Source organism: Aspergillus affinis (assembly GCF_023601865.1).
Source record: "Aspergillus affinis strain CMG 70 chromosome Unknown NODE_24_length_322487_cov_87_188170, whole genome shotgun sequence".
NCBI classification, from domain to species: Eukaryota; Fungi; Ascomycota; class Eurotiomycetes; order Eurotiales; family Aspergillaceae; genus Aspergillus; species Aspergillus affinis.
The window spans coordinates 252,301-265,728 of record NW_026515805.1 but is presented as its reverse complement, the minus strand read 5'-3'; the positions used below and the strand labels follow the sequence as shown (position 1 = coordinate 265,728).

The following is a 13,428-nucleotide window of genomic DNA, read 5'->3' as shown; positions in this document are numbered from 1 at the left end:
GAGTTCCTACCCGAGGGGAATGGAGCTATCTTTATGCAAATCCGCCTGAGTATGTCCAAAGTTGACCGTTCGTGGCCGATTCAGTCTATCCGACCCCCTCGTCGACCTCGGCGCAACTCCGAGCACATCCCACCTCGGCCTTCGCAGCGAAGCCACACCCACCATGCTCTCCTCCGTATATTAACCGCTATCGCAACTCCCATTCTGACTCCCCGACAGTAACACAAACAAACAGCAGAAATTTCAAAATGTCCAAGCCCGCCATTGGATTCGTCGGCCTGGGAGCCATGGGCTTCGGTATGGCCACCCACCTCGTCTCGCAAGGCCACGCCGTCCACGGATTCGACGTCTTCCCGGCCTCCGTGCAACGCTTCCAAGCGGCTGGAGGCATCGCCGCGTCGTCGCTGCAGGATTCCGCAGAGGGGAAATCATTCTACGTCTGTATGGTTGCCTCCGCACCGCAAGTGCAGTCCGTCCTGTTTGCCGATGATGGAATTGTGCAGCGTAAGACCTCCCCAATCAGGCTCCTTTCGGACCGACTCACTGACGATACCAGACCTCCCCGAGAACGCCACCCTTCTCCTCTGTTCCACGGTCCCAGCATCCTACGCCCAATCTGTCGCCGCGGAACTGCAGGCTCGCGGCCGCTCGGATATCCACTTCATTGACTGTCCTGTCTCGGGTGGCGCCAAACGCGCCGCCGACGGAACACTCTCCATCATGGCCGGGGGATCGGAAGAGGCGCTCCAGAGTGGTCGAGACCTCCTTCAGACTCTCTCCGCGGAGAGCAAACTGTATCTGGTTCCCGGGGGTGTGGGAGCCGGCAGCAACATGAAAATGGTGCACCAGGTTCTGGCAGCCATTCACATCCTCGGAGCCAGCGAGGCCCAAGGGCTCGCGGCCCATCTCGGTCTGGAGGCCCGAGACACGGCCAGTAAGATCATCGCGTCCGATGCTTGGACATGGATGCATGAGAATCGGTTTCCCCGGATGGTCGACGAAGATTGGAACCCGGGCGCGAGTGCACTGACCATTATCCTAAAGGATGTCGTATGTGCTCCCTTGCTTTGGCCTTCTCGTTTGCAATGACGATAACACCTTGTGCTCTTGACTGACCAATTAATCACCTCCCGTAGGGCATCATCACCTCGCAAGCCCGCCAACACAAGTTCCCGACGCCCCTCTGCTCCACGGCCGAGCAAACATACCTCGCGGCCATGTTACACGGCTACGGCCCCAAAGACGACTCCGCCATGGTGCGCCAATACTATTCCTCGCCCATCGCCGACGTGCAGAGCGCACCCACCACAGAGCAAACGCAAGAATCGCTCCAGCTCGTTCTCGACCTCATGTTAGGCATCAACCTTGTCGCTGCCGCGGAGGCCGTCTCCCTAGCCCGATACCTGAAAGCGGACATGGGGCAGTTCTACCAATTGGTCAGCGACGCTGCTGGTTCCAGCAAAGTGTTTGTCACGCGTGGATTGGAGATGATTGAGGGGAAGATCGGGGCCCAAGCACCCGGGAGCTCGCAGACGGTGGACGAAGCAATTAAGAGATTGGAGAATGTGGTGCAGAAGGCGCGGGATCTGTACGTGCCGTTGCATTTGGCCAATACGGCGTTGAATATGTTGCTGGTTGCTAAGAGGGCTGGGTTGGGGGCGGAGGCCAGTACGAGTGTGATTAAAGCTTATGGGTATGAGTATTGAGCGTCTTGCTTCGTTTCTGCCGTCTTTTCTGTGCGTTTTATTTGTTATGACAGCCTCTAGTATACGATCCGAACAAGATCCTGATGGCTGAATGTATTCTTCCAACCCTCAGGACTCATGTAGCCTCCTCTCGATAGAGTCTCCATCTTCTGTTCCATCATGAATAATCAAATGCATAAATCGGAGAACTGAATACAAGTGGGTCTAGCTAGGTCCTGCAGGTGTTAGAATCGGGAAATAAAGCACATATTCCCTTGCGTGACACTTCCATCTGCAGCTGCTCTATTCGTTAGCAATATTTTCTTTCTCAGAGATTTGGTTTCCCAGGCACTAAGATCCATTGTTCCTGGCTCTGCTGATAGGGTGATGTGCTGCATGCGCGGAGACAAGTCTGGCCGACATCCTTGCATGTTTCTTCAGAAAAGGGCGACTAGAATCGGGATCATACAGATCTATCCACAAAATATGTGACGTGATTACTCGCTCATTCCTAATTCTAGTTCGTACAATTTTTCCCCTTTCAGTCGGTATGGAGGCAGAAACAGACGAAGAGAATCAAACCACATCTCCTCTTCCACACCAAACCCCAAATTCCACCCTCCAATCCCATCCTCCATACCTCTCAATCTCCATCCTAGGCCGTCTTACTCTGATACCTCTTTGCACTCGTACACCACTCAAAATGCGTCTGCATCAACGACGCCTCAACGCTCGCCAACGCGGCCTCCACCTCCATCCCTGGCACCCCCCTTGCCCTCGCCCCCAACCTCTCCACTCTCTTCAAGACCCTCTCCAGATACAAATCATGCAAACGACAAGCCTCCCCCGTCGTAGCTCTCAGATCCCCGCTCCCTACCGTCCATTTCCCACTCCTCTTCATCTCCATCCCGCCCAGTAGAAACACCACCGCATTCACAACCTCCCCGGTGCGGATATCCTTTTCCAACCCGATCAAGTCGTTCTGTAGGCCTGCGACTATAGCGACGTCATTTTGTAATTGCGTGGTTTCTTTGCTGGGCGGGTAGGGCTGGTTATAGGCGCTTCGGATTAACGCGAAGGCCGGCTTGAGGCCGATTGTCTTGCGGCGGATAGCGAGGTAGGCGTCCAGTGTTTGGGAGAGTGTTCCGTTCTTGAGATGGATTTCTTGCAAGAGGCCTGTAAAAACGGTGCATATTTCCGAGAAGAATCCAGATAGGAGAGAAGGGTGGTGGTGCGTCATGCAGTGGTCTTTGAATTTAGTGATGATTTCCATGAACTGGGGATGTTTGGGCGTGTGGAATTCTGGTTCGTTGAGAGGCTTGTTAATATTGCCTTTTTTTGCGGTGTTTTTTTTTAAATCATTTTTTGATCGTATGGTTAACCCACGTTCGTCTTTCAAGACCGCAATCGCCTCCTCAATGGCCTCCCCTGCGTCTTCTAAACTCATGTTTTCGATCTGATCGTCAACCGTACACAACGTCTCCAACCACACCGCCATACAGACTTTGATACCCTCGTGACGAATGTCCGGAAAGAAAAGACTGATGGTGTTGACGCTCGCGAGGCTTCGCTTTAGCGAGGCGCCATCATGTTTATCTCCTTTTGGGAAAATCGCGACATGAAAGTCCAAATGCGCGCGCAGGGCTTTGAAGAGATGCTTTGTTTCTTGACTCTTGCGTTTCTCTACGTTGAGTTCGACAGTATCTGATTGGACTTGGTAGTCGGGGATTTTGAGCTGCTGGGTGTTAGCTATTATTGCTTCTTGGGCTTGGGTGGGGGTTTTGATAAGGAAGAGCGTAGGGTTGACGAACCTGCAGACAAACATTGTAGTCCTTTAGTTTAATCAAGTGATTGTTGACCTTGGGGTCGGTTAAATGGCGGATGTATTGGCGTAGGGTTCCGGATTGTGGCATTGTGGCTGGATAGATGGTGATGAGGTCTATACGGGACCGACTCTGCTTCTTAATCTAAGTGTCCTTAGCTATAATGAAGAGTATCGAACGGACGGTGATGACGCCTATATAGGACCGATTCAGCTTCGTGTTCTAGATGTTCTCAATTATAATGAGGAGTATGGATCTGAGTTTATACATCGTTCCAATTGACTTTCGAAACCTTCTGTTTAAATATCCGTACGCTTTATTGACTCATTTACATCATACCGCAACCTTATGAGGTTCTATCTACAATATCCCATGGTGTTATCATTGTCTAGACCGAGGGGATAGGTGAATGACGGCGTAATCTGGATATTTCATTCTGCTGGACTCTTAGAAGGGTAGCGAGGGTGCAACCTGATGGAGGGTCTTCATTCACATGAGAATGTCCTCTCGGTCGATGTCTTTATTGTCATATCCGGTAGGAGTCTTTCCATGCAGGAGCTTACAACGGCTGGAATGGACAGAAAATGCACCATGATAACAGTGCATTCCATATCCTGCGGGGGGCAGTCCGACACTATAAAGGGATATTTTGACTTTTCGATGCAGAAATTACCGAAATAGGCAGTACTTTAATTTTGAATGAATTTTAAATTCCATGGTGCCCTTTTCGGACCTACCGAGTGAGCTTAAATGAGAGATGAGATACCCACTTACATTATTGTATATTTAACAATGGCCGACTCGATCACCTCATCGCCAAACTCACACAAGGGCTCTTGGCAAAAGACACACCAAATGCATCAATTACTCGACTTCAAGACCCCTTACCCTTCCCCATGAACTCCTTCAATCTAGGCCACTCGTAAATGCAATCCGTACATCAGATTCACCATCGTGAAAGGGGTCGCGGGAATATTGAATGTCTCCGGCTTGTTAGGGGAGGTATCTCTATAGGGTGTGCTTGAATAAGGGATGTTTTAGAAGTTTTTGAGCTTTACAATAAACACTAGCTAGTTGAACCAAATAATTCAAACTTCCGGCCTTCCCGTTCTCCTCTCCCAAAAAAAAAAAAAAGAGAGAGAGAAAGAAAATTTCCTCCAAGTTCATAGATATGTAGTGACTGCATCAGACTGTCCCGAATTCCATACCTAGTTTTAACTTTTAACATGGTACAGTACCATGGGCTAACAATGCCCAACCACGAGCGACAACACGAGATCAAAGAACCCTGTCCTGTCAATCACTAAAAGTCTAAGTCTACTGAGTAATGAATATATACCCTTCTCTCGGCAACCCCGCCAAATCGCAGATCCATTCTCCGGTAACTATAGAAATAGACTGACGTCAATCGGACCAACTCCGGCACTCGGACCAATATCCGATCTCAGGCACATAATAAACCCATCTATCAAGACGAAGGTGAAGAGAGTGCGGGGGAGAAGTAATTAATATATCTATAACCACTTTCTCTTCTCGACTAGCTTCCTCTCCTCACTCTCTCTATACTACATCCTTTCCTCTTCTCCCTTCCCAACCAAACCAATCCACCTACATCCATCCATCCAAAATGCCCCTCACCAACCGCGCAACCACCCTCCTCGACCACGCCGCCTCCAACCATTACGGCGTGCCAGCCATGTGCTGCTACAACCTCGAAGGAATCCTCGCGACCGTGCGCGCCGCCGAAGCAAAGCGCTCGCCCGCCATGATCCTCTTGTTCCCGTGGGCGGTAAACTACGCCTCGGGGCTCCTCGTACACGCCGCAGCCGAAGCCGCGCGGGCCGCGTCCGTGCCGATAACCGTGCACATGGACCACGCGCAGACGCCCGAGATGATCCGTCGGGCGGCGGACCTAGGCGGTTTCGACAGTATCATGGTGGACATGTCGCATTACGAGAAGGCGGAGAATCTGGCCCTGACGAGGGAACTGGTGCGCTATTGCAATGAGCGGGGGATCGCGACGGAGGCGGAGCCCGGGCGCATCGAGGGCGGGGAGGACGGGGTGGCGGATACGGTTGATCTGGAAGGGTTGTTGACGACGCCGGAGGAGAGTCAGGAGTTTGTGGATACGGGGATTGATTGGTTGGCGCCGGCGTTTGGGAATGTGCATGGGGAGTATGGGCCTCGGGGGATTCAGTTGGAGTATGAGCGGTTGGAGGGGATAAGGAGTGCGGTCGGGGAGAAGGTCAGGTTGGTGCTGCATGGGGCGGATCCTTTCACGGAGGAGATCTTTGCGAAGTGCATCGCGTGTGGCGTGTCGAAGGTGAATATCAACAAGGTGTTGAATAATGAGTATGTGAGGGTGCAGAGGGAGAAGGCGGGACGGGTGCCGTTGACGACGCTGCTAGAGGAGGCGACGGATGAGATGCAGAAGGCTGTGGAGATGTGTATGGATATGTTGAAGTCGTCGGGGAGGTATCCTTAATTTCTTCTCTCGTGCTATTTGTCTTCGGTGCTGTGGTTGCGAGATACCAAGTTGAGATGTTGGGATCACACTACCGCTGGATGGTCTGAAGGAAATTATGTATATAGGACGATCATGAGAAAGGATTCCCAGATCCAATGCTGCCTTTTGAAGAATGGCCGGATCGACATGTTTGCTCATTTAGCTGTTATCGTGAGAACGCGTTGAAGGTTGAGAATTTACTCCTCTATTCCCCTATATATTTCTACCCGGCCACTGGACATGGGGCATAGGCATCGTCGATAGAGAACTCGACCGTGAGATGGTTAATCGAATAACAACTAAGTCAAAATAGACAGAAGAACTACTTCTACATTAATAACAGTTAAATGTAAAAAATAAAATTAAAAAAAGCAAGACAATGTAGTACGGGAATGAACAGTCCAGCAAAGATCTAGATGGAGGCAAAAAGTATAAAGCAAAAAGTATAAAAAAGAATGGGCTGGACTCTAAGGGAATCGAACCCCTGACCTCCCGCATGCAAAGCGGGCGCACTACCAACTGTGCTAAAAGCCCAATCGAGATATCATGAGGTTTCACCTTTGGTATGATATTACAATCAAAATGTCCTCCGAAGTGAATGCCGATCAGGTTGCCGACTCTCGCGTCAGCGTATTAATTGGGCTGTTTTCATTCGCTTGGAGCGGTTATGCTATCAACCGCACTCCATCCTCCTTGGCGTTGAGATACACCTGTGCCAGATTTATCCTACCATTGAAAAACCCAAGTGAAGAAAGTTTAGTCTGATATTGAATATTCACAATTTACACCTAATGAAACATCCGACATGAAAATATCTCACAAGTCCGAGGGAATAAAAACAAAAAAAATTGAAAATGAAAAAGCTAGTTAGCGACAAATGAGACATCAAAAGGAAATGTAAAAATAAGGTAATAAAAAAAAGGATGCAGAAAGAATATCACGGAATATAAACACAAGTCTCTTTTTTTTCTCCCTTTTCGATCATCCACCTTAGTGAGCGGCCATCAGCTTCTTGATCTCGGCGATCGCCCGGGCAGGGTTCAGACCCTTGGGGCAGGTTCGCGAGCAGTTAAGAATGGTGTGGCATCGGTAGACGCTCATGCTGTTGTCCAGCGCGGCCTTGCGCTCGGCGGTCTTCTCGTCACGCGAATCGGCCATCCAGCGGTAGGACTGCATGAGGATGGCGGGACCGAGGTACTCCTCGGCGTTCCACCAGTACGAGGGGCAAGAGGTCGAGCAGCAAGCGCAGAGGATACACTCGTAGAGACCGTCCAGCTTCTTACGCTCCTCGGGGCTTTGGCGGAACTCCAGACCCTGTAAGAGAGATATCGTTAGCATCGATTCGCCACAAGGGGCTCGGCAGGCTCGGGTGTCGACTTACATCCTCGGTCTTGGTCTCACGCTGCAGGTAAGGCTTGATGGACTTGTACTGCTTGTAGAAATGCGTCAAGTCGGGAACCAGATCCTTGACAACGTAGGTGTGAGGCAACGGGTAGATGCGAGACTCCTTCCCCGTGTCGGTCGGGATACGGCCTATTCGTCCCTGTTAGCGCCACATCCTTCATTACCCTCTCATATGAAAACAGGAAGACATACACAAGCAAGCCAGGGTGTTGACACCGTCAATGTTCATCGCACAGCTACCGCAGATACCCTCTCTGCAACTTCTCCGGAAAGTCAGGGTGGGGTCCATCTCGTTCTTTATCCGGATGAGCGCGTCGAGCATCATGGGCCCGGTCTTGTTCAGATCCAGCTGGTAGGTCTGCATGGAGGGCTTCTCGGTGGGCTGGTCGGGGTTCCAGCGGTAGACGTGGAACTTCTTGACGCGAGGGTTCTCGGACATGTTGGGGTCCTGGTCGGTCGAGGTCTTGGTCTCGGGGATGGTCTTGCTGCTGGCATAGCCGGCTTGAGCGACGGGGTCGACGGTCGCATAGGAGCGAGCGAAGACGGAGGGGCGGAACAGAGGCCGCGAGGATGCGACAAGGCGCGAGGTCGAGCGAAGAGCGGCCATGGTGGCTTTTTTGTGGATCGCGCAGGAATCAAGGGTTTTGTGGAAAATTAAGCCGGAAAAGGGAGAGTTAGATCGTCAGGTGGGTAAGAGCCGCAGGAAAGAGTGCAAGCAGGAGGGGAGAGTGGAGTGAGAGGAGGGGAGAAGAGAAGAAGCCGAGATGGAGAGGGAGCAGAGCAGCCAGCCAGCGGCAATTGAAGGCAAAGCAGAAGGAGATGAGGCAAGGAAGAGGTGTTTTGTCGCCTTTAGGAGCTGCGAGTCTTTTTGCCTGAGGGTTACCTCGGGTCTGCCGGTCACGGGGCTGACTCAGCCACCCTCGGCCAATCACGGACGGGCTAATTGCAAGCGTCGGGGATACACGGCGACGCTTTAATTGCTTAAACATTTTGCCAGTCTTCCCTTTAACTAGCATTGGCATTGGCATTCCACCCTTCTATATTTTTTTATAGTTTTTCTAATTAACTACTCCTTTCAGTGCATGCAGATGTCTTCATCCTTACTGCTCGCAGAGAATTACATCATCCGACGAGGTACTTACGTCAAGTGCACCGTCCCAAAGGGGCAACGGAACCGACTTGCCGACAAGTTGCCGTCATGTGAAGCCTCCCGCCTGAGGCATAAAGGCATTTCCACTGCCGCTAGTCCGCTTCCGTCCGGATCTTGGTCTCGGCCTGAGGACAACAACCATAACCATCATACTTACATAGTTTATAACAAACACCAGGACAACCATTCAATTTGTTGGTTTACAATAATTTAGAAATGAGAAATTTGATCTCATGAAGTACTCACACTGTCCGATAATTATTTCCCAACTGGACACACATTTCATTTCTTTTCGTTTCTTGTTTTACACCCTCGCTCTAATCTACTGCCGAATAATGATCTCTACTACCCCATGAGTTCTCATACAACCCCCATTGAAACAAACCCGAGACGCAGGGGCCTAAATCCAAGCAAAGCAACCCCAACAGTGGAACCCCCACCTAGTCTAACTGTGTGACACGAAGAAAACCTAATCGATCAAGATCGCGTGAACGGTTACCTAACAAGTTCATGCTCCTAACGGTCTAGAATAATCGATGGGATCTTAGTATCTGGGATCGTTTCATTGAATGATATCATCTTCCATGGTCGGACTATATAGTACTCCGTAAAACGACCTGATCAACGTTTAACTGGCACTTGACTCGTTCGGTAGATTAAAGATCTGCAGGAATCGGAGATCTTGGTCTGTGAGCTGCCGCTGGAAAGTCATTCGTTTGATAGTCTGTGTTAAGAACCCGGTCGGATCCAATAGATCAAGTTGCATTATATCACAAAGAAGGGGGAGTCAGGGTAACGATAGATCTCGTGATCTGAGTCTCTACTCCGCAAAACCACCAATAGAAAAAGAAAATCATGTGTGTAAATAAAACCACCCAGGGCTTCATCAAACCAAATTAGACTAATATTCGCTAGGAACATATGCAATAGGCACAAGTTATATATATATAAAGAGAAAGTCTCAAACAATCTCATACATGCATGAATGATCAACCTGAATCATCTCATCCTCTAGGGACTAGGGGCATTTCACCAGGATCTGCAAGGGAAGTAAAAAGTAGCGAAACCGCTTACAGATGGCCGGCACCAGCGCCGGAAGAGACGCTGGAGGCAACGTTGCCGTAGGCAGAGGCCGAAGCAATGTTCTTGCCCTTGAAGTTAGAGAGGAAGCTCTCGTCGGCCTGGCTGAAGGTGCCGGAGCTGCCAAATCCGTTGATCTGGCACTCGCGGCCGAGGTAGGACGAGCAGACCTTGTTGGTGCCGGCGTCGGGGGCAGTGAAAAGAGCACCGTTGATGGGGGACTCGGCGACGACGTTGATGTTCTGGAAAACGTTACCCTCGGCGAGAACGTAGCCACCCTCACCGATCTCGAAGGCGTGGCCGGTGTTGTCGTGCCAGTAGTTGTTGACCTAGAAGAGGCTGGGTTAGTGGCGAGAATCTATAGAGATGGTAGGAAGGGGAAAGTGAGACATACAGCGTGCAGGAGGGTGTTGCCCTGGACCTTGGGGGAACGGCCGGAGGTGTGGTAGATGTAGTTGCCCTTCATGGTGACCATGTCGGAAGAGCCGTCAAGGTAGATGGCCCAGTAGTGGTAGCCGTCGCAGGTAGCGGACCAATCGGACTCGCCGTTGATGAAGTTGTTGGAGAGGGTGATACGGTTGTCGGCCTGGGTTCCGAGGACGATGTGCTGGCGACCGATACGGGCAGTCTATTCTGGTTAGATTGGGTAGATTTCATACAGGTGTAGAGCAACGTACGGTGACGTGGTCGATCCAGATGTTGTCGGCATCGTTGACGGTGATGGCATCACCACCCCAGACGTACTGAGGGTTGATGTCGGTAACGGCGATGTTCCTAGAGGGTGGTTGATTAGGGAATATTCCCAGATGCAGAACCGATCATATACTCACTGGATGATAACGTTGGAGGTACCGCTGACCATGCGGAGACCCTTACCCATGATCACACCCTTGCTGCCCTCACCAATGATGGTCTTGTCGGAAGCGACGGTGATACCGAGGGAACCGGCGTTGTCACTGGAAAGGAGAGGAGTCAGCAAGCAAGCGCAAGACGGTGCAAATCAAAAGACCTCGGACTTACTAGGTGACAGAGGCCGAGGGGGCGCTGGACTCGTAGTTGTTGCACCAGTTGTCCTTGTTGATGGCCAGCTGGCAGCCGGAGGCAGTACCCCAGGGAGCGCAACCAGTCTCGGTGGTGGTACCCTCGGTTCCGCGGAAGTCGAACGTCTTGGACAGGACGATGACACGGGGAGAGCTGTCACCGAGGTATGAGACCAGCTCATCGGTCGTGCTGGGGTAGACAGCAGAGGCGCTTCCACCTCCAGTCACGCCCTTGGCGAAACCCTCGGCGGCGCCGGAGACGCTGACGGCGGCAGCACTGCTGGCGAAAGCAGCAACAGCCGCGCTGAAAAGCCCGGTGTACTTCATGATGGAGAGAATGACCTGAGACAAAAGAAAGGAAATCCAATAAAGAAGGTATCAATTAAAATTAGAAAATGGGAAAAGAAAAAGAATGAATGAATGATTTGGTTAAGAAAAGAAAAGCCGTATGAAGGGAGAGGAACCCCGGTCTTTATATCTATAGAATCTCCGGAGAAATAAAATCCTTGCAAGGTCAGGACTAGAGGAGTACAGTTGCCTCCTACCCCTGGGAAAACGAACATGGAACCCAGCCCATCATCACCGCTATCATCATGGCCCAATAAACCGGACTGCAAGAATAAATTGGGGTCCACGGACAATGTCGTGAAACAAGCCATGGCAGCCGGCGATAACAGGCCAGGGCCCCAGAGTAAAACCGCACCGTTTCCAGTCCGCCGAAACTAGAGGGCTGAGGCCCATTGGCGTGGGTGAATTCGTGGAGGAGAACAGGCATGTCCGGTGCTCAACCACGTTTCTCATGCGGCGTTCACGAACGTGTAGATCCATTCCGTTAATGAGGAGGTGGATGGTGGAGTGATTCGGGAAATTTACGGTGTTTCACGATGTCCACTAAAGCCCTCTTAGCCTTAGGCCGGGAATAGTCTCCCCCCCTTTGAACTGCTGACTGGCGGTGGACGGCTTTCACCGTAAAAGCAATTGCTCCGTCTTGGCGACTTGCTCTGGGGGTCCGGACAACTGCCGAAATTGGAGAATTGGAGCGTGAGTAGAATAATCAATATTGTATGGGTGACTGCTGACGGGAGATGTCATTTTTCTTCGCCTTATCTTGGCAATATGAGAAGCAATCTGTAAGCTCCCCTCGATGAGCCCTTCTTCTCTCCTCTGAATTATTATTTTTATTCTTTCCCATTCACACCACACTAAAGGGGCAAATTATACGCTGTACGGCGTGAAAAGTGAAAACCTTTTTAACCCCGTTTGAGATCGTGGCTAATGTGGACACCCGCGAGCCAGGAACGGTGATAGTCCGATCCACCGGCCCACCGACTCGGTCTTTGGGGTATAAAAATCTCAGATCATATCATTCTCCGTCCTACTCCATCGAACGCTTCCAGAACGTGAAACTACCGTCCTGGTAACGATTCCGTCGACTTCCGAGGCCTCTTTCATCGCCGAAGCCTATCTACCATAATGCATTTAACAGACCACAATTATGCGGTAAAAATCATTCAATCAATATCGATCTTTCTATTGTAGTCTTACCATCAGCAGAGCCAAGCTGATACCGGCCTGAGCCTGGTAACTCCATCGGTACATCGCCCAAGAAGGCAACTAAATCCCATGCTACCATCCATCCAGCCTGCCAAATAGTCCTAGTCTCCGGGCCTCCGGACACCAGGAAATGACGTTAATATATTTTAATTGCCACTAGGCTAGCTCGCAATTAGAGTATAAGCTTGCTTGAAAGAAAGCTTATTCAGCGGGCTGCAGTGCCACGTCCAAGATTGTGCTGCTTCGCTGGAGGCCGGGTTCTGCGCCATGCGGGGCCCGATATAGACTGATTCATGTCCTTCTAATTAGCCTTTTTTGCTCGGAGGGTCGGAGGATTTTGATTATTCGAGGATATTGTTAATGCTAAAGGTGACGGATAGTGGCTGGTGGCCTGATGTTGAGACAGTTAATTGAAAGGGATGGAAGCCAGGTGGCTGAATCTTATTGAGGTATGTCGTAAATCGATATAGATGGGAGAAATAAGACGAAGTAATTCAACAGAACATGGTAAATTGTATTTTCGCAATTAGAGAAACGGACCAGAAAAAGAACAAAGGAAACACCTACATATTGCCTCTTTCAACTTGCCTTGAGTCTTTCCGGAAACAATCTATTGACCACCATCCATCGTTCTAGAACCCGATTAAAATCCGTTAAATTAACCTCTCAACGGAGTTTTTAGCCTCTATCTAACTTCTTATTTCAAGAATCCATACGCATGCACCCATCCATGCAAATTGCACGTTCAAATCGCCGTCCCAGTTATGCCACTGCCGGCAGTCTGCGGTCTGCAGCCCACAAGTGGGAGTAGCTAGAGGCCACTTAAACTAGTCAATGTCTCACTCGGAACCCACTTCAATAATCAAGTCTTTCACTTTCATATATTAATCTCCCTGTAGACGTGATCTAGCGTAAGATTGAATTAAAAGATCAAACATCTTTTTCTTATGTTCGGCCTCCTTTTCTCTCTTTGGCGGTAAGTAATGGAAAAAGTTAGACTCGGTGATGCTTTCCGAGTATGATTCATGAAGAGGTATACGGTGCACTCACTCTCCGCGGACTCGAAACCTGCTCTGAGAAAATATTCTTTCCGGGCTTGGTTCTTGGGGAGAACCGGGAAGCACTTTAGGTACAGAAAGCTGATGTTTCTAACTCCCTACTGAAGGGACAATGACCTACATCCTTT

General features: G+C 50.4%; 5 protein-coding genes across 5 annotated transcripts; 2 read left to right on the top strand and 3 right to left on the bottom strand.

The window, feature by feature from the left end:
* Positions 1 to 248: 248 nt before the first annotated feature.
* Positions 249 to 1,706, top strand: KD926_005125 (putative dehydrogenase; the record flags this gene model as incomplete). Its single annotated transcript, XM_053098416.1, has 3 exons — positions 249 to 504; positions 557 to 1,050; positions 1,137 to 1,706. The coding sequence occupies 3 exons, from the start codon at positions 249 to 251 to the stop codon at positions 1,704 to 1,706; spliced, it is 1,320 nt and encodes a 439-aa protein (XP_052957776.1).
* A 634-nt stretch (positions 1,707 to 2,340) lies between these two features.
* On the bottom strand, positions 2,341 to 3,598 carry KD926_005124 (terpene synthase family protein; the record flags this gene model as incomplete). Its single annotated transcript, XM_053098415.1, has 3 exons — positions 2,341 to 2,861; positions 3,072 to 3,420; positions 3,497 to 3,598. The coding sequence occupies 3 exons, from the start codon at positions 3,596 to 3,598 to the stop codon at positions 2,341 to 2,343; spliced, it is 972 nt and encodes a 323-aa protein (XP_052957775.1).
* A 1,537-nt stretch (positions 3,599 to 5,135) lies between these two features.
* Positions 5,136 to 5,993, top strand: KD926_005123 (class II fructose-bisphosphate aldolase; the record flags this gene model as incomplete). Its single annotated transcript, XM_053098414.1, has 1 exon — positions 5,136 to 5,993. One exon carries the CDS (start codon positions 5,136 to 5,138, stop codon positions 5,991 to 5,993), a length of 858 nt encoding a protein of 285 aa, XP_052957774.1.
* A 1,011-nt stretch (positions 5,994 to 7,004) lies between these two features.
* On the bottom strand, positions 7,005 to 8,025 carry sdh2 (succinate dehydrogenase iron-sulfur protein subunit SDH2; the record flags this gene model as incomplete). The annotated part of the gene is made up of 3 exons (XM_053098413.1): positions 7,005 to 7,328; positions 7,396 to 7,547; positions 7,611 to 8,025. The coding sequence occupies 3 exons, from the start codon at positions 8,023 to 8,025 to the stop codon at positions 7,005 to 7,007; spliced, it is 891 nt and encodes a 296-aa protein (XP_052957773.1).
* A 1,613-nt stretch (positions 8,026 to 9,638) lies between these two features.
* KD926_005121 (polysaccharide lyase family 1 protein) lies at positions 9,639 to 11,015 on the bottom strand (the record flags this gene model as incomplete). The annotated part of the gene is made up of 5 exons (XM_053098412.1): positions 9,639 to 9,977; positions 10,043 to 10,276; positions 10,326 to 10,422; positions 10,479 to 10,604; positions 10,669 to 11,015. 5 exons carry the CDS (start codon positions 11,013 to 11,015, stop codon positions 9,639 to 9,641), a joined length of 1,143 nt encoding a protein of 380 aa, XP_052957772.1.
* Between the last annotated feature and the right edge of the window lie 2,413 nt (positions 11,016 to 13,428).